This window comes from Trachypithecus francoisi, unplaced genomic scaffold, assembly GCF_009764315.1.
Source record: "Trachypithecus francoisi isolate TF-2019V2 unplaced genomic scaffold, Tfra_2.0 Lachesis_group10, whole genome shotgun sequence".
Lineage (NCBI taxonomy): Eukaryota > Metazoa > Chordata > Mammalia > Primates > Cercopithecidae > Trachypithecus > Trachypithecus francoisi.
Genome location: NW_022681455.1, coordinates 50,876,331 through 50,896,714, shown reverse-complemented (window position 1 = coordinate 50,896,714; position 20,384 = coordinate 50,876,331). Strand labels below are relative to the sequence as shown.

General features: G+C 42.4%; 1 protein-coding gene across 1 annotated transcript in view; it reads right to left on the bottom strand.

Moving 5' to 3' along the window:
• Positions 1-1,451: 1,451 nt before the first annotated feature.
• TFAP2B (transcription factor AP-2 beta) overlaps positions 1,452-20,384 on the bottom strand; it is a 28,850-nt gene continuing 9,917 nt past the window's right edge. Inside the window, exons 4-7 of the mRNA XM_033217423.1 lie at positions 12,805-13,024; positions 10,982-11,100; positions 8,738-8,879; positions 1,452-5,959 (exon numbers count right to left, since the gene is read on the bottom strand). Coding sequence (XP_033073314.1) covers positions 5,659-5,959; positions 8,738-8,879; positions 10,982-11,100; positions 12,805-13,024 — 782 coding nt within the window. The 3' untranslated portion in view covers positions 1,452-5,658. The remainder of the gene's footprint in view (positions 5,960-8,737; positions 8,880-10,981; positions 11,101-12,804; positions 13,025-20,384) is intronic.

Sequence of the window (20,384 nt, the reverse complement as noted above, 5' to 3'; positions counted from 1 at the left end):
AGCTAACCTTGGGCAGGAAAAATTGCCATAGGATATGGAAATTACACACCACCTGCTTTATATAATCCCAGTGGTAATCAACCCCCATCCTCTGTAAAGCAAATGAAAAGGACACTCAATGTAACAATCCAGCCAGAGACTAAGATGTATCTATTTTTTTCTAGATAAATGTATGTCCTCATAAGCACACATCCCTTGGTTTTCTCTGCTTCCTTGTTTCCTTTTATTCCCCCCCCTTTTTTTCCTTTTCTTTGATTCCATTATTTATAGTTCTAGCCATGATCTCTCCGCTTTTAATTAATAGGACACAAAGGAGGAAATGTCACATAAAGCAGATTCCATTGTTCCTTCTGCCTTTCTCTATAGGGAAGTCCAATTGAAAAAGATTCACGTTTAAAAACAGGAAATTGGTATGGGAGGAATATTAACTGAAAACAAACTATATGCTAAGCACTCATATATAAATCTGGGATCATCACGATTTAACGTTTCCAATTCTCCTTGAACTCATATACAGGTTGCTGTTTCTGCTTTTTATAATTAAACTATAGGCAATATTGATGAAGTAAAGGACGTTAGGAGGTCCATATTTGTTTTTACAGATAAAGACCTTGAGGCGCAAAAAGGAACAGTGACTCATCCAAACTGTATAACATCGTGGATGATTTTGCTTTCCTGGCCTCAAGGAAGACACCTAAGCCTTGGAATAAAATACAGATTGAGATGATGTTTGATCACTGCAGCCCATTAGGGCCCGGCTGAAGCCTATTAACCCAGGTGTGAAAAGCTCTGGCCTCTCTAGGCAGCCTCTGAGCCTAAGGTAGGAGCCCCCCAACTTCCTAAGACATGTACACTTTTTTTACTTTTCTCGGTTAAGGGAGCTTTTTCCTCCTTTGTTTATGGAGGGTCTTGCACTGCTAATGAGGTCAGGGTCGGGTTCAGTCCTGAAAGGGGAGTTAACTCCTTCATATCCCAAGTTGAGGGGTGCAGGAGCCCACACCCAGCCGTGAAGACTTCTCCTGCACCATGCACCATCTCCTTAGAACACCATGCCAGAATGCCAACCCATGAACAGTGTGGGAAGGGAGCATCATCTTTGACAGCGACCCAGAGTCCTCTAGTTACCTGGGAAGTAAATTTGACTCCTCGATTTGTAAAGGGCAAAATAAACCAAAAGATTCAGTTAACATTAGCTTTTATTGCAAATCTGGTTAGAAATAGGAGAGAAGAATGTAAATTTGGAATTTAAAAATAAAAAACAGTTCCTAGTGAAAAAAGAGTGTTCATTTTTCTGAGAAGCAAAATTTATTGTATTTCTGTTGTAATGAAAACACTGTGGGTGCTTCAATGAGGGGAGACAAAAAGAAAAAAGCTTCTTGTTATACTTTTCCTCTGTCTGTAGAATTAAAAACATTGTCCACATTTAAGAAACTGAAGATGAAAACACAACAAAAACACAACAATCTTTTTATTTATGTAAATCAGATTAACACTGGACAATAAACCAATTTCTACCCATTACCATAACAGCTTGTTTATAAAGAACAGAAAAATTCAGATAGGACTCTATCTAGGGTCAAGCGGTTTTTTAACCACCCATTCACAGAGGTATAGATTCACAGATAAATAATCCCAAACTACTTGCTCGCCATATTTACACATTCCCATTAAATTAAGCATAAATAAATATATACAAACTTAACATGAATACCCTCTACAGCTCTTCTTGTGAAGAGTCAATAGATTGATATTTCTTGATTGTGTGGCAAAAACAATGTTAGAGAATTAGAGACCAACTCAAAAGAGGAGTCGATTTTGGCATTTAAAGAAGGATAGTGTTCATTCCATGAAAAAAAAATTCGATACTTTTTTTTTTTTAAGCCAGTAATTTCACATACATCGTCAAAGGTGGGGAAACGCTGTTTGGGCTCTTGAGGCAACATCAGATGGTTTAAGGTTATTTCCTTTTCACATAATGTATTACAAGTACAGGATATCAGATGTGATGACAAATTCTTTATAAACACTCTTAACTAGCAACGCATTGTAACAGAGGAACAGTGTGTAGATAAGGTCGGGGTTTCGAGTTTTCCATTCGACCAAAGTTTTCATAGGATATGAAATAATTGCTTGAGAGAAAGTGGCTTCCTTGGCCAAAGAAAACAAAGCAGCCAGGTCTTTGAAAGCCTCTTCGGTTCTTTAAGTGGGGGTGGAGGAAGCTATGGGTGTGGAGGCCAGAAAGAAGGAAAGAAAATGCAAGGTAATTGGGGGTGTAGGAGTGAAGGTGGTGGAGAAAGGGAGGAGAAGTTAAACATCTTTTTAGATGACGGAATCCTCACCCAAACAGGACATTTCTTGCTCCCCAGAGACCCACAATACGTGCAGGAGGCGGCAGGGTTGGGCAGAGAATGGTCTGGAGATATTTGGAACCTTAAAAAGAACTTGCGAAGTGGAAAGTGTGAAGGCAGCACTGCCACATCCTGACTCCTCCTGTCTTTCGCTATTTTGTTTTGGGACCGAGCGTTTAGGAGTGGTCACTCGGCAGGGACCAAATGTCTGAAGAGTGAAGGGGTCAGAGGGAGAGCTGCAACTCACCTGTTTGGTTTGAAAACAAAGCTCAAAGGGGCTTGCCTTAAACGTTTCCCTTGACTTAAAAGGCAAACTCTTGCGTTAATCCTACTGTTTATTGATTTATAGGCCCAAGGAAACCAAATCTTTTAATAACTCAATTATCAGATAAATGTAGCGGGCCTGGCTAAGGAAAGCGAGGGGACGGAGGTCCTACATGAAAGGAGAAGTGAGGGAGGGAGAAGGGGTGGTGGGCTCACTCCACAAAACGGGGTCGGGGGCGCAAAAGGTTCTATCTCGCTGGAGCAAGGAGGAACACACAAACGAGGGCGTCTGGCAATGAAGGTAGCCTGCCTTGCCAAGTAAAACAATTCCCATCCCATCTCCCCGTTTTAGGATTGTGACGGTGGGGTGTTTCCGTACTGGCTGAGGTGGAGGAGGGGAAGCTTCGGATTCCTTGGATATTTCTAGGCCACTCTCCCTCCAGGAGCAGGCGCCCGGGGAGGCCGCTGGCAGCGCTGGGAGCCCTCCCCACCTGCAGCCCACCGGGCGCCGCCCCATTACCTACTGGTGAATGGGGCTTTCTCGTCGCCTTAGCCCTTAGGGTGAGACCGAGAGCGGGAGGGCCCGCGCAGTCGGCAGCCCCTCCAGCGGCTGATTCTATGTCCTCAACACGACTGGGCGCCTGTGGCCCACAGGCTCTCAGGACCTGCACAGTAAGAGCAAGGCGCGTCCATCGCGTCTCTCGCACGTCACACGCGTGGGGCGCGTTGCCCTGCAAGGAAAGGAGACGATCGTTTTCAGTGTGGTCTCTCCTGGCCTTGTGCAATCAGAATACATCTAATGCGATCGGCCAGGCTCTAGGACGAAGGCGCAGGCCTCTGGACTGGGAAAAGAGAGTGACTACACTCTCCATAACGTCTGATTCTTGGCCATTGTATTCCTCTCAACAGTTATAGGGCTGGGCCCTGAAGATCAGAGATGCCAAGAGAAGCTAGGGGTTGGAGAGGGGCTGCAGTGTGGCCCAAACAGTTGCTTGGGCCCTTTTGGTGACCTGAGACCAGTTTCCTAACTTCCCCTTCCTCTTTTAATAAAAATGGGCAAAGCTCTCAGCAGGTTCCTAAAACCCCAACCCAATCCCCACCCACCCAATCCCCACCCCCACCAAGGCAAACTGGGAGGGGAGCAAAACTGAGAGTCCTGGAGAATTGAGTGGGTCCTAACTATAAATCCTGCAGAACAACATCTATATCGTTATCTTCAAGGAGTATTGCAAAGATCCTGTCTACTTTGTTAAATAGGTGAGTGTATCTACACTGTATTTAGAGACGTCTCTCATTCACTCCTATGCCGGGATAATTTCTTACTGCTTTTGGGGAGGTGCAGACAATGGATTCCAGATCTTATTTCATGATAATGCTAAGATGGAGCCCAAGAAAGGAGCTGGGCTGCCAGAAGTGAGAAATATTAAATGCATGAAACTTTATCCACTGGGAATAGTCCCAGTATATCCAGACGGTAAAAATCAAAGCTGAAATATATCTCCCTTCACTTTGCATTATTTTGCCATTATATGCCGAAACAAGTGCACGTCTGGGAGGGAAAAATGCCTCATTCATAAAGCATCTTGTAAGAAAGCAATTGTTACAGAAATGTGGGCGCTTGTGCCGCCCTCCTCCCCATGTCCACTCGCAAAGCTGCTGCTTTCCTCGCTTAAACAGCAATCACCAAAGAACCCAGGGAAATCAAATCGATTTTAAATGCAGGGCAATACTATTAGAATATAGGGCTCTAAGAATCCTTACTCTTTTCCCTTAAATTTCATTTTGCAGACGCCCTCCCCCGCCACCCCCACCGGAATTGGAGTGTTGAGGAATGTTAGCATGTAGATTCAAAGCTGCTTCCATCATATTGGCCACTTTCTAAATTATTCCCTTTGAGCTTCTTTAAAGAAGTGCACCTGCAGAATTCTGACACACAGGCTTTGATTAAAAAGGGATCGGATTTTTTTTTTTTTTTTTTTTTGTCTGTACCTTATAGATTGTGTAGGAAGCCCAAGTCCTCTTTGAAGAAGCTCATAAACCATGCGGGCAAAGCTTTGGAAAACAGAAGAGAATGAAATGGTACATACCCCTCCGAAGGAATTACATACTAATCAACGTATTCATATTGTGTGTGTGTGTGTGTTTTACTATAGTTCATAAAATTAGATGACACAAATATAACAAATGTGAGATTCTCTCTATGCAGATGCTGTCAAAGCTGGGAGCTAGTAACATTTCTGAAAGGAACGGATGATGAGTCTGAATCAACTTATTGGTCCGGATTTTCCTCAGCCGCCAGAACCTGCTCGGCCGGCCTGCACCAAAAACTGCAGCCTCCGCCTGGTCTCCGCAGGCCTCCCGCCCCGCCCCCGCCCTCCCTAATTACGCAAGCGGCAGGGGAGCCGGGCCCGGTGAGTTAAGATCGCAGGGCGGGGCGGGGCGGGGGGAGGTGTACCGAGAGGACTGAAACAACACAAAAGGGCCAACCACACTCATTTTCATCCCAGAAGATTCCCGTAACAATGTGAGGAAGGGAGGATAAGGGTGGCTGGAAGAGGGGTGAAGTGAGATGGAGGGCGGGGACTGCGAGAGAGTTTCCTAAAAATATATTTAAAATTAAAAAGTTCGTGCGTCTCAGTCAACCAGCTCTCAAAGCATTGACACCAACGTTTCTCCGATTTTCTTCCAATAAGTTAGCGTTTTTCTCATGTTTAGTCTTATGTTTATTTTCCAAAGGGAAGGGGAAATCATAGTTTTCTTTTATTATCAGTATTACTAAGTTCGAAAGAACCGAAGTGGAAAATCCGGACGGTTGTCCTCCAAGTGTATCTTGAAATAGACACTGAGAACCGATATTGTTGCTCCGTTGTACGCCTCAGTTTTTTTTTTTAAGTTATTTAGCTTTTTTTAAAATTTTGATTGTATGTATATTCTACCTAATATAATTCTTCCAAAGCCAATCCAACATTTTAAAGCTAAAATTAAATTTTTGTCTGTTTTTCCTTTTGTATTTAAAACATTTTTCCTTCTTTTTTTTAAAAATTTTTCATTTCCTGTGTTTCTCCTCCTTGTCGCCAGTTTTACTACCTGGGCCTTCCCCAGACGTGTGCCTGTTACTGGTGGTGTTGTTCAAGAACATCTTGTCCATGCCTTTCAGCGCCTCCGTGAGATAGTTCTGCAGGGCCGTGAGCGCGGCGCAAATGGCCGGGGCGCCGAAGCCGTGCGTGATGAGGCTGAAGTGCGTGAGGCAGCTCTGGATCCCCGGCTCCAGGATGGGGCTGGGTCGGCTGTTTCCGATCGGTGTCCGGTCCTGCGCCAGCAGATCCGTAAATTCTTTACAAAGTTGCCTGCAAAGGGGTGGGCGAGGCACAGAAAATCACCCTCAGTGTCGTTGTCATTGGCATTAGAAAGGAGACGCTCATACAAGCCCAGAGGCGCCGGGTCACCGAAGAGCGAGGCTAATGTGGGCGATTCCGCTCTGTTTCCTTTCCCAGCGCTCTCTCTACTCGAGCAGCTGGGACTGAAAGGAAAGCGGGGGTGGGGAGGTAATGCACCCCTTCCACCCCAAAGCCTTGCCTTCCCCCGACTTCAGCCTTTTTCCCTTCCATTCCAGGACCGCGTGGACTCTGCTTTGGGACATTCGCTAGGCTTTAGCGGTTGATTTTAAATACTTCATAATGTTGAGCTCTTACCTGGCATTTCTTTAGAGCTATTTCCCCCGCGTCCCTCCCACCTCTCCAACCTCTTGGTGATCAGGCGCAAAAAGCCCTGAAAGATTTAGGCCCCTCGGCCACAAGCCTGTCCCTGGCACTGAAGCAGATTGCTGGAGCCTTCCATGGCCCAGGGCAAGAAACTGTTTATTCTAGAGAATGCTGATTCCATTCAAAGCAAAAACCTGTTTACCTGCAGTATTGGGGGAGGGAGGTAGTTTCTGCCTTCCCCTCTTTCTTTCTTCTAAGTGTAGGCTACTGAAAATCTTTGTTTAACCAGACTTGTCAATATAAAAGGATTCCCATATAGTTTAAATAAAACTTAAAGGTAAGCTGTTAAGACACTAGGGAGGATAGATTTTTATTTGTTGAAGGTTTTTATTTCCTCAAGCCACCTACAATTTAGAGGAATCTCCCAGCCTTAGAAATTCTGCGTGCCTATCAATGGATTGAGCTTATTTGAGACATTTTAATATAGGAGCTGGATGGGATGGTTTTAGCCCTGAAGGTCAAATGGCTGGCAGGCAGACACACAGCATCCCAAAGGCCACAGCTTTTCACAGATGGGCATATTTCTCATGTCCACCTGCCTCTACCCAGCCTATGGGTCTGTGGGGTTTAGAAAAAAACAAACCCACAACACTCCAGTCCTAGACCTCCAATGGGTTGGCCTGACAGATACCTGGCCACACCTGGCCTAGCCAACAGGTAAACAGGGCAGGTGATTGGACTCAAAGAACCCTGAGGCATCCTTTCCTAGGGTGCTGCCACTTTGGGATAGTGGCTAAATCTGATGAGGAATACCACCCAGTCACAGCAGCTAAACAGTTGCTGGTTTTAAGGCGGATGGATAGAGAACACTAACAGGCACCCTCGATTCTCCCTTTGAAATACACACATACATCCTCACAACCAGGAAGAAATAGATAAGGGTTCTAACCAAAGTGGGGCAGTTTTTAAGCTCTTAAGAGGTACACCTTAGAAACACCTGTGGGGTTCAAACACACACTCCCAGCTCCCAGCCCCAGTAATTCCAATTTAGAAGATATGAGGATAGCCCCATACAGAAATAGCTTGAAAGAGCTCACCAGCTGATTCTGATACCCCAGGGTCAGAAGTGCTGGCCTAAGAGAAGCCACAGTGCTTGGACAGGGGGCAGTTAGATGCATACCGTAGGGAAATGAGAGTCATTTGTGGGTCCTATCTGATTTATATAGTTTAGTTTTATTTTTTTCCCTAAAATACCCTTCCTCTTTTATAAAGCACAACTGATTCCCCCACCCCACCCCCACACCAGACACCAGCGCAAGGGGTAGGAGGGCAATCTACTGACAAATATCTATTATATTGCTGGTTGATACAGCAGATGAAAACCTTTTAAAAAGAGGGTGGATGCCAGGTTTTGGTCATTGGGAGAGATGGGTAAAGTCTTTCCTCAAGTTTGTACTCATTACCAAAGTGCCAAAAAAGATATTCTGAACTGGGGAGAACAAATGCTTACAGTCAAACATTTTAAATCTTCAAAGCCCAAACCAGGGTCTGTAAGCAATTAAAGTTCTGGGACATTAATATTTTTTGACCCTGCGGAAAGGGGCAATCAAATTCCAATCACGTCTCAAAAACATCTGGACAAATTTGAGCAAATGATTTTTCAGCCTTCCATATATTTCTTTAAATTACGCTGTCAACGGGACAAACCGCGTCCTCGAGCACTAAATAAATGAGCGCCGCTGTTTGGGCCGCGGCTGCAAGAGAAACGTGCAGGCGCACGCAGCGCCGCCCACTGCAGGCCTGAGCCGGCCATAAAACACCAACAATATGACACCGAAGCCAAAGACAGGAGTAAATCAAATAAATAGAAAACCCACTGTAAAAGTTCAAATGAGCTCTAGACCTAAATTTAGCCAGAGATTTACTATTTTCCCCTCTGGAGTTGTAGTAAATTTTACAAGTCTGTGGAAGATGACAAACAGCAACGTTGGAAACGGAGTAATTAGAGCTCTGTGTAGAGATGGGTACACGTGGGTTTTATAGACACCCTGAGCGAGCACACATGGCTATGTGGCTACGACAGGGAGATAGATGTGAAACCCAGGCAGAAATATGCACCTTCGGATCCAGGGAAGAGCTGGAACAAGAACTACTCAGAAAAGCTCTGCCTGACATTCCCAGAGTGATAGAAGAGAATTGTAAGAAGCCTGGATTCGGATTAACAAAGGCATTTTCCCCAGAGAGAAGAGACCTGAGACAAACCTGTAGCCCATCAACTCTGCCCACCTTGCTTGCCACAGGCTGTAAATGCTACTTCTAGACAACCCTCTGGATTCCTTCTCTGCCCCTCCCCACCACCTACTCCAAAGTCGGGTGGCCCAGCCAGATGGGAGTAAGATGAGGGCCCAGAGTCTAATCACTCACTTGGTGGCCAACAGCATATTCTTTCGGGAGTGCAGGTCACTCGGGTCTGTGTGCTGCCGGTTCAAATACTCAGAGACGGCTTTGGCGGGAAACTCTGTTTCGCAAATGTACCCAAAATCCCGAGCTAAGTGAACAGCTTCTCCTGAAAAAGACAGCAGTGAAAGTAATATTCAGCACCCAGGCCCTAAATGTCCCAGGGCAGGAGACAGTCCCTTGTCAACTTTGTTAGTATTTCCAGAGAAGGCCAGCTGTTGGAGCCAAAAGCAAAGGTGAGAGATGCCTAAAGGAAAAAAATGATTCTGAAGCTGTAATTAAAATTGGTGGGACCAGCTTTGTTCCTGCCCCTTTTTCCTGCCTCTCCCTGAGCCAAGTCCTAGCTAGACATCCCCTGAATAGCTAAGGGGTCTCCTACATCCCACTCTTTTTGTCTTAAGGGAAACATGTGCTGATAAATTCAAGAACCACCTTGCAACTGAATCTGGACATTTGGCTGGACATTTAAGCCAGATCCCTCTTTCTTTTTAAAGTATCTGTTACACTTGCTTTAAATAAAACTTAAAAGTCACCATCATCTTGCTACAATTGTATTACAACAAATATATAAAAACAAGCCTATGTGTATAGATGTCCACATATATTAAAGACTATATGTAAAATGTATATGGAAAGAGTATTTCTATCTGCAATGAAATAATAATTCTCCTTGTCACTTTTCCTGCTAGTCAAGTTTCAGGTTTCCCCACCTCAGAGGTTCCTGTCATCATCCTCCTACTTCAGGACTTTTCACTGCATGAAGATGACACAGCAGCTACAGAAAACTGGGGTATCTAAGGTATTACTCAGCTTATGCGAAAGCCCCTTTCAAGTAAAGCATTATTACCCTTTAAAACACAGCCTGTTGGGGTTCAAGGAAAGATCCCAAACATGAAAAACAGATATGTTGAAATACCCCATAGACCCCATAGCTACATTATTTTTAAGGAGGATGACTTACTTTTAATCATTATTATCATAATAACAAAAGACGTCAAGCATGGTGCTTACAAGGAGTCACAAAACTAAAAACTGCCTAACAAATATTGGAATTTTAGTGTGGTTTCCAGTTTCCTCCCTTCTCCACTAAAATCCCTGTCTTGAGCTAAGGTTACCTTGATAGCTTTTCAAAATGAGGACTATGATATTAGCAATTCCCTGAAGGGTAAAATGTGAAACTTCCAGGCTGAGAGTCAATCACTAGTAAGTGTGGTCTGGAAATTCAGTGACTCCTCCCTCTGGAGGGTATTCAGGCCAAGCAACTTTGCCTTAAAAATGGCCAAGTATAAGGCCTATAACTATAATGATTAATGGTTGCTACTTAAATATTTTAATATTCCATCTTGTAAAAACCAACTCTCTACAGAAGCGTCATAATATTGCACCCATACAAATGGAATTAAAACACAAGACCTACAAGCTAGATGCTAGAGAAAATTCTGCATCTTCCTCCATTAGGACTATCTGACTGTATTTCATATTACTTTCCACAAATTCAACTGCAGATCCTCTTGTTCTAGACTGTGTAGATGGTTTTGTTTATTACATACCATAAATATCATCCCGAAACCCAAACTGATGAGCAAATTATAAGGTGCTTATTGCAATTATCACCCTTTAGTTCACAACTGATGAATCTATATTGAAGATAATACCAGACTCCCCTACATATTTCCTCACCCCTCCTCCCCAATCTTCCCCTAGCTATCATTGACCTTACTAAGCTATCAATATTTCAATAACAATATGTCCCAGGTAATCTGCAGATTTGGCCCTAGGAGTGACAAAAGTTTTAAAATAACCATTAGGGATCATGAATGCAATGTGTTTTCTACTACTGACAATTCAAATCTGGCAAGGTGAAGGGGTATAGAATGAATTACTGCTTAAAGAGTTACTCTTGCACGAGTTTACATAGAGGATGTCCTGCACGTGGCAGCAGGAGTGACCCCTGCTTTGGTTTGGAGGCTGGACCTGAGCACTTTTCAGAACACAGGAACTCTCATATACTTCCCTTGTCCTCTCTACAACTGCTGGCTTCCTCTAAGTAAAAGGACCTTTGAACCTCTCTCAAGCAGCCGCTTGACATCCAGCTCATAAGAGCACAACAATCACAATGATTTCCAGTTAATCATGAAATGTGTAAAATGTCAGCCTCCAGCCGACAGTTAAGCTCACCCACTTCGTGAAATGGCCACACGTCTTGCTTACCTTCTACCAGGGAGGTGAGTAACGTGACATTTGCTGCTTTGCGCCTGCCCGCGGGTAAATTCAAACCGATTTTTTCTAGCCTTTCTCGCAAAGATCTCCCCCCATTTTTCGATTTGGCTCTGAAATTGCAAGAATTAACATTCTGATTAACCTTAGAGTGTTCCTGAAACAAAGTTTAGACTTAGCAATCTAAAGCCCAGTGGAGCTTGAAGAGGTTTTAACTTGAGGTTAGCACATTTTTCCCCCTTCCTTTTGGTTATTTGCTGATAGTTTGCTGAGGTTTGCTTAATTTCTGCAATACAGAGTTTTTTTTTAACTGAATTTTCTTTTTTTATCTTGTAAGAAAATTAAAAAAAAAAAAAAAAAGGGATACCAGATGGGAATAATTAGGTGTAGGTTATGGGTCTAGAGAAAGTAGAAGCTGCACATGCACGCACATGCATGTTGCTTCCTTGTCATGGAGTCAGTGAGGTGAGCAGAAACTGGGCAAGCATAACCTTGCTGAAAAGAGGGAAAGAGCCAGGTGGCTCAGAGAGAGGAGCGCGCTTACTGCAACAGGTGGGCTTTGTGAGGAAGGGGTCAAGAGTTGCTGTATATGGTGTTATGTTAAAAGGAGAGGGCAGACTGAAATATGAAATGGTAATAATCATAATAACAGTAAGGCTAACATTTTTGGAAGTGTAGTTATGTGATAAGCACTTTATATTGACTATTTTACTTCATCTCAGCAAGTTTATATACACAGGCTTAATGTTCAGGGGTGATTGAAAACTTCCACACTCTGAGGCTCAACACACTCACTTGAAAACTGAATCAAAGGAGGTCAAAGCAAGAGGATTCAAAATGAGAAAGTTCCTGGGTCACATTCTTAATTTCCCCCAAGATTCTCCTTGTATGTTCTAAAGTATGGACAAAAGTACAAGTAAAAATCTTCAGTTACTATAATCTCTTTTGCTGTACATACAGTCACTTTTAGGAAAGAAAAGGACTGTCAACCCCCAAAACGAGTTATCTTGGAAAGTTTTGTCTCAGACAAAGTCACTTTCATATCAGGGACACTGCCAAAGTGTTCAGACATTGGCAGGGACTTTAAGGGAGGCATTACATCTTAACATAAAAGCCACATTCTCTCCCATTTCCACGAGGAGGAGTCAGTCTCTGGGCTATGGAATACTGTGAAGCACCTGAATGGCTCCAAGGAATACCTATAAATACTTCTAAAGTGGTATTATTGCTATTACTGGTGGTGGTGGTATTGAAGAAGGGATGTCAGAAATTTAGAAAAAGAGTTTATCAAACTGGGTTACGGTGCATCAGCAGGTTGAAAGACCAATTTCACTGGGCGCCAACTGCGTTTAAAAGATGCAAAAGAGAAAGAGTACCCTGAAGGTATGAAGAGAGTTGCTTCATGAAACTTGTGGGATTTTTTTATGGGGGGGGGTAAGGGAAGATGTTAGTTCCGCCTTGTACTCAGGCTAGAGAATGCCCCCTGAGATGTCCTAGGGGTGAGAGGGAGAGAGGTGCCAGGCGCAGGGCCAGGAAAGTGAAACGTTCCCAGGGCGGCAAAATCTGCGGTAGAACGCGGCGGCGCCGGCAGGCCTGGGTGCAACCGCACCACAGTTTGTGGGCGAGCACGTGGTGGCCATGGATCCTCGCAAGTGCGGTGGACCACCCGGTTGCTAGGCAACCGCGTCAGCCGGCAGATTGGGTTTTGCTGGAACCTTCTCCTCCCTGTCCAATAAAAACTGGTGGTTTTTTGTTTTTCGTTTTTGTTTTGTTTTGTTTTTTATTTTTTATTTTTTATTTTTTGGTGGTGGGGTTACCTTCTGAGGACTCCGCCGAGGAGAGATGCATTGAGGCATTCTGGGGGCGACAGCCGTCTCTGAACTTCTCCCACAGTTACTTTGTACTTCGAAGTTGAACTGAGCAGAGACAAACGGCCTGGAACGGAGCAAAACACCTCGCCGGTGTTGACAGACATGCCTCCCAGGAAGCCATCTTTATTCATCATTAGAGAAGTCACCGATTTGGGAGGAACCGGAACTAGAAAGAGAAAAATTGCCATAAAGGTGACCAAGTCTCGATTCTGGTGGCAGGCTGATAAAATAAGTCTCTGTGTGAGGCCACTGGACAGACACCAAGTGGAAAGCTGAGGGAGGAAGTGTTTGTTCCAGTGGGGCTGCATGCAGTGCGTTCAGAGGGCTGTAAGACGGCAAAAAGAGACGGAAAAGCCATACCTCCTTTGGAAACTTACGTCGTGTGTAGATGTATGAGTGTCATTTGCTACAGTCCTGCTCACTACACAAATCAAGAAATCAAACAATCCAGAGTTTGGACTGTGCTGTGAACCAGGCAAATCCTATCCCATTGTGTGCTAACTCTGTGACCTTAGACACCTGATTGACTCTCTCTGAACCTCCTCAATTTCCTTATCTGTCTCCTGAGGATAATAATGCCTATCTCATTTGGTGCTGAAGCCTGATGGTGATTATCACCATGCAGTGATATAAAATGGTAATTCCAATGGAAACCCCTTCCTCCTTTCCTATTGGACCCAGATCTATGATCATCACTAGAAAGGATAATGAGGGTGGACCCCATCAAACACTATGCCCAAGAACAGACAAATAATACCATTGAGCTGGGGAGTTGGGCCCAAAAGAGCTGCTCATCTCTTTAAAGTGGGCCCCATTCTTCTCTACATAATAACAACAGATTCATTTAGAAAGGAACGCAAATGCTCATCTTCAGTGAAAGCAATTCTGCAGTGACATGAATTTTGTTTACAAATTAAAGCACCGGCTGGTGATTGTTTGGAGCAGTTATGATTTACAACAGGTGCCCTGATCAATCAACCAATCACTCTAATTCATATGAGCGGCGGTCTTGCCTTGCCCCAGTTGTTTCATTTCGGCAAGTAATTGATAACGAACCGCACTCAAGGTATGTTTTATGCAGAAGTTAATAAGAGTTGACAGCTGGTTGCCACTGCTACCCTGGCGCATTCAGCCTCTCCAGCCTGTATTTCTGCTTAATTGTGTTTCAGTGTCATCTGCATGTCAGAAAGAGGCTAGGCTCAGTGGAACCAGAAGGCTGGGAATGAGGAACAGCCAACCTCCCAGTTCCCTGGCAGTATTGCCCCTTGGACTTCACTGCTTAAGCCCATTTTCTTTATGTAGGTTTTACAGGCCCCTGAACAGGTGACTATACCTCCTGACCTTCCCTATAACTTTGCTTCTTCCACTGGGATATGACGCTTCCAAATCTTCATGGTATTTGTTGATCACCAGTCCAAAAAATCAATGGAAACATGCATCTGGTGTGAAAAAAAAGAGGTTTCCAACCCTACCTATTTGATAAAGTCTATCTCACTCTGTAATTGTGTGGGGAAAAGATATGCTGTTTCTATCATCTGGAGCCTAGAACCCTATATATCAAACAAGATGCATAACCTCCCTTCTATGGAACAGACTAACCAATACTGAGTATTTCTCTAACAATTTATTCTCTCTACCACAGATTCCAGTATACAAACCTTCAGAGTTGTTTAGAGACTCCTAAAAGCCAGGTTGGTCCCAAATCTTTTATTTACTATGAATTTCATTAGATCCTTTACAAACACCTTGTGGAAAAAAGCTTTATTACAGGAGTGGATGAGGAGACTAAAGCCTTCCCTGGTAGACATTTTAGGATCTATAGATCTGTCCACAGAGCCCAAGACCTTGTCCCAGATGGATGAATGATGTTGGCAACAGAGTAAATATTCTGCACTGTCATGGGGTGGGGACAGGGGATATAGAGAGGTGTTTCTTCTTTTTGATTTCCCTCATTTTCTCATCAGTGAATCTGCTTCCCATTTAAGAATGAATCAATGAAAAGTTGAAGTGTGAATGTCAATCAAATTTGAGTAAAATGTGAACTTAAAGTCACTTAATAGGTGATTGGTGGGGGCATCTATCTTATTCTTCACAACAGTGCTGATTTCCATAATTCAGACTCATAGTGAAGGCATTATAAACAAATAATTGACAATCATGGAAATTAGCATTATGAAAACTTGGAAAAGTTCATTTTCCAAAATATAGATGACCCTTTGTAATTTTAACATGATGTGAATTATAGAAATAAATTATATAAAAATCTCACCTCGATACTCAGCAACATATTTATCTCTAAATACTATTTAGAATTTTTTTTTAATAACAACAACCAACTCCACTAAGCTGAAAGTACTAAATTCAGTTCCTGCTTCCTACAGTGGATAACCAAATACCCACTGAGGATTGGACTCTTACCTGCTTCTCCTCCTCCCAGAAGCTAAACCTCTGGAAAAGCTGGGCCTTTTAAAGAAATGTTATAAACCACCCTGTAATTTCACTATTGTTAATTGCCTGATTCACCTGACAAGAGCTATTTCCTTTGGGGAATGTATATTGCTCCCTGCCATGGGTTGAATACCTTTCTGCATATACGTTATCACCTGCATATCCCCAATCCAATCAGCTTCTGTTAGTGCACTGCCCTCTCTGGGAAGGTTTTTTTTTTTTTTTTTTTTTTGCTCCCTACAGTCAAAGCATGGACAATGTCAGAAGATGTGCTTTGGACTATATTTCCATTTTCTAATTTAAGTATCACAATTGTATTCCTAGGCTCCTATCCTCATGTTCTAAGCCTCTCTCCTTAGTATTGGTCCCCTAGACTAGATCTGACACATTTCTTGTCCCAGCTTTCCTTTAGGTCCATAACTCCATCATCATCTACTTTCCCTTCCACTTTCACACCTGCTTAGCTCATCTGATTAACCCCATATTTTATTTTCTTTGTCTTTTCCCTTCTGCTTTCTTCCAGTTTATCAATAAACCCAGCGCTCAACAGGGCCCGGTTGATTTGTTAGTAATTATGAGCACACTGTTCCTGCTCATGGAACCCAGAGATGACTGAGATAGGTTTAAAGCGACAGCAGGAAATAGTAAGGAAATGGGGCATGGCAAAACTCAGCATGAAGCTTTCAGTTCTTTACATGTTTACAATTTTCTGTGCATATATTAAAAGTGTTTTTTTTCCTCTTCAGTTCCCAGTTGGGTGTCAAGGCCAAGTTCTGGATGTAACACCTACAAAACTCATTTCCCCCCATTTTTTGCTGCATTATGTTGGGGAGAAGTAAAAAAAGGCTAAAAGCAGATCAATATTTCATTAACATGGCTGGAGTTTTATTTAAGAGAGAGGAAAGAAAAATGATTAGGAAAATTTTATTCATTAGTGGACTATAGCTCTTTAGAAGAGCTAAAATGTTAATGGGCTAGCTTTTATTCTCTACTCTTTAAACTTAAGTGTGAAATTATAGTTTTGAGACTTTTGTGTTTGATTGGATCTGCTGGTGAGGAGAAGGGAAGAAATGGACCTATCTTATAGATTCATGGGGTAAGTCCCTCCGAAAGGCACTCTTGACCTAAAGATGTAAATGATGCTGGAAACAACCAGGAGGCTTAGCATTGATTCAAAGTGGCCCCTGAAAGTTAGCACTCTTTCTCTCCAGCAGAGCACCCTTTCCTCACATTTGAACACTTTCTCATGTACCTGAGCGTAAAATTTTATTCCACAACTATAGCGTGTGTCTAAGTGTGGGGACTGAAATTATGGAAAGAAAAATAATTTCCACAAATAAAGCAGGGATATTAAAAAACTCAAACATCCAGTATTGGCATCTTGTAGGAACAGAGTCTAAAAGGCTAAGAGTCTGGAAACTGAGTTGAGTCTCATCACTTACATGGTGTATAGGACCATGAGAAAGTCATTTATTGTCTATCTCAGTTTCAGCACTTGGAGTGTTGAAGAAGAATGTCTAATCTGCCTGACTTTGAAAGAGTGGCTGCAGTGTTTCTCAGGGTCTCTAGTTGATAAATAGCTATTGGGATGCAAGTCCACCCTGGAAATGTGAACTTTTTCCTTTTGAGAGGAAACTCATACCATTCAAAGACTCTGACAGACTCTCAGAGCATTTTACCTTCTAGGTCAGAAGAATCCCAACAGAATCAATTGTAACAGAAATTTGGCAATTTCTTTACTTCCCATGAAAGAAAATCCACACCAATCAAAGTGTTTATGTGGGGAAGGGGCCAGAACTAACGGGAAAAAGAGTGGAAGAGAATGGAGGTTGAACTGAAACTAACCAAACAGGATATCCTTAAGACCAATGAAAATGCCCCACAGTCACAACATTTGAACCTTGGATTCCAGCCACGCTAGCCTTTCCAAGAAATCCCAGCATATTTTCTGCTGTCTAAGGTGTTAAACAGATTGCATATTGGCCTCTGATTGCACCAAAAACTTTTTTCTTAAAGTTTAGGTGAGCCTTTTTCTGAGTTAAGCAATATGATGGTGGCAGTGATCATTTTTATTAGCTGGGTACACCCCCTTCCTCCCCCCAGATTTCTAATCTTAATGGAACTGAGAGTTAAGAATGATTTTTTAATGTCTAGTTGGATTTTTAGACTGTTAATGTACCGAATCCTTCTCATTATTACTTTATTGATTGCTCATTGACCAGCCCCCTTCAAATCGTATTAACCACCCTCTGCCGGTTTAGATTAGGAGAGTTTAAAAAGCACCTTTCATTGCTCTCCCCCCCACCCTCACTCCCATCCCCCGCCCACTTCTGCCATGGAGTTGAGACTAGGCAGCTTAATGGGAGCTCTAATGGGGCAGCTAAGAGGAGAGGGGCCACGGTCCCTGCCGATTGCATTAATAGCTCAAAGGGGGCCAATACAGAAAATTAGCCGTAAACGAGCTCTGGAGATCTTCAAATGAAAGAGCCATTTATCACGCTGGCTACCTTCACTCCACTCGTTTGCTCTCTCTACTGGGAACAACTCATTTCCTCTTAACTAAATTACTTCAGAAATGTCAGCTAAACCCAGATAGCAAACATAACAAGAGAGGGAGCCCATAATGTATGGGGTGATATAAACACAGGTGAAAAATTAGACTGGTTAAATTTTAGAAGGGGCCTTGCCATAACTGGAGAAAGAGACATAGAGATAGAGACATGTATCATTTATGCCTAAGTCTTCTAGCTTCATAAACACAGGGTCAGAGACCCCCAAACCTAGACCACTTGCCAATCTTTTACTAATGAGGTAGATTTTTTTTTTATCTGCCTAAAAGCCCATTAGAAAATATGTTAAGAAACTATGCCTTCTTCCAGGTGCTGAAATTTGGAATGTTTAGTTCACAAGACTTTCTCACCTCTTTTACAGAATTAATCTCTTGGAAACATCTCTCATAACTGGGGAGATGATGAGCAAAGATGGGAGCCCAGGGTGCAGGGAAGGGGCTAATGAACCCACCACAACTTTAAGTGGCTTATAGTGAGTTAGAAAAGTAAATCAACCTTGTATTCTTATTTTGCCTATGGCTCTCTAAAGAAAAAAATGACGTTAGAATCTTTTCTTAATGTAATAAAGCAAATATGTCAAATATTAAATAATGGGATTAACCTACCATTTCATCATATTCATACACCTCTGAATCAATTAAAGTAACTGGGATGCTACTTAAATATTTTAAGCTGCACATTTTTAAAAAACTGCACATTTGGGGAGACATAAAATGTTCTCTTGTGTTTCCAAAAACAGAACCATCAACTTTAGTCGTCATTCTCCTTTTCTTATTCCTGGAGACAACCTTGCACATCAATATTCACATTTCACTGACAGACATATACAAGCTCTGAAACCAAAGCATCCCACATCTAAGAAAATCTCCAGCTCTGTTTTGCTAGGCAAGCTAAGTTACAAATATTTTTATTGGACCGGCTATGAATAACATTTCTGATTGGTCATCTGTTGGGCATGTTCCCCTACCAGCCCAAATGATGTTGCTAGGATACAGAACACTGAGCTAAGTGGTTCTAGTTTTCCATGAAAAGGGAGGAGGAACTAAAACAAACCGAAAAAAACCAATGGAGAAGCTCCTCCCCAACCCCACCCTAATCAACCAGCAATTAACAGAAAGAGGAGACCCAAGAGAAAATGGGAAAAGTGAGCTGTCAGTCAGCAGAGTTGCAAATTTAAGCACCGAGCCTGGCTATACTAGCAAACCCAAAAGCTGGCATTAAAAGCCAAAACAATATTATTTAAAGACAGAGAGAGAGATGTTTGAAGCAACCATTAAAATAAATAGTTTTGCCCCAAACCTTACTATACTTCAGGATTTTCTTTCCAAGGCCCAATGGCATCTTTAGTACAGCTTCCCCTACCCACCTTCAAAGCTACTCTTCCTGCCTTTGTAAAAGAAGACAATTTAGAATACCTCACCCTGTTTGGAATCCTTATTCCACAACCCTCCTACTATCCCATTTGAGTCTGGATGAATTACTTCCCAAAGCATTTTTTCTTTTAATTGTTTTTGTTGAATGTCAAGTGGCTCAAGTGAATCATAAATGATTGAAAGCTGGGGATTGTTGACACTAAATATAGGGACAGAATTTCTCCAGCATCCATAAGAAAGGGTTACAGTATTAAAATTGTATCTTCAAATACCAGTTCCTGTGATAATTAAAGATTGCCCTGTTTACACATTTAAGCTCCTAAATGTGTGGCATGTGAGTGACATTCAGGCCTTTCAGCAGCTACACTAATCGCCAGAAATTCTCTCAGTGACTGTCAGAGAAGAGGAGAAAAAATTAAGCAGCTGCAATACGCCCAAAATGAGTTATTGTAATTACATTTAATTAGTTTAATTAGTTAATTATTTTGCTTACAGCTGTACAAGAGACTGCAAACATTTGTTAATATCACATGCCCTTTAACAGTATGGGGTGATTCCACAGTCACACTAAATCATGAATGCATATGTAGGAAGATTTAGAAATGTGCATAGGCTGTCTCAGCTTCTCAGGATGCGCATATTTAGCAACACATTTGGCACAATGAAAAAATAAATAAATAAAAAACAACACATAAAACATAGAGAACTGGGAACAAAATTATCACCAAAAAATCAAATACAAAACGAAGAAAGAACTGTCTCAATAACGTAGGATTTAACTCAGCAAACTCCAGTTATCATTGAAATAATTGTAGCACCTTCTTGAAACCAGTGTTTACCAGCCAATTTCACACATGATGATAGCTCAATTATTTAAGATGTATCGAGAATGGCTACCAAATATGCCGTAAGAAAAATTGCAACAGTCTGTCTCACTCATCTGAGTTTGTGTCTGAGGTTTTCATTCTCCCTTGCCCAACTTCCATCTTCCCAACATGCCCTTCCCCTTAGTCTGACAGCCATTGCCCTATGATTGTGAACATTTATGTCTTATCAAATAATGAATTCCCCCAAAGTGAAAACTCATCATAAAGACATTAATGCATGAGAAAACTTTGCTTACTTTGGGGGGGAA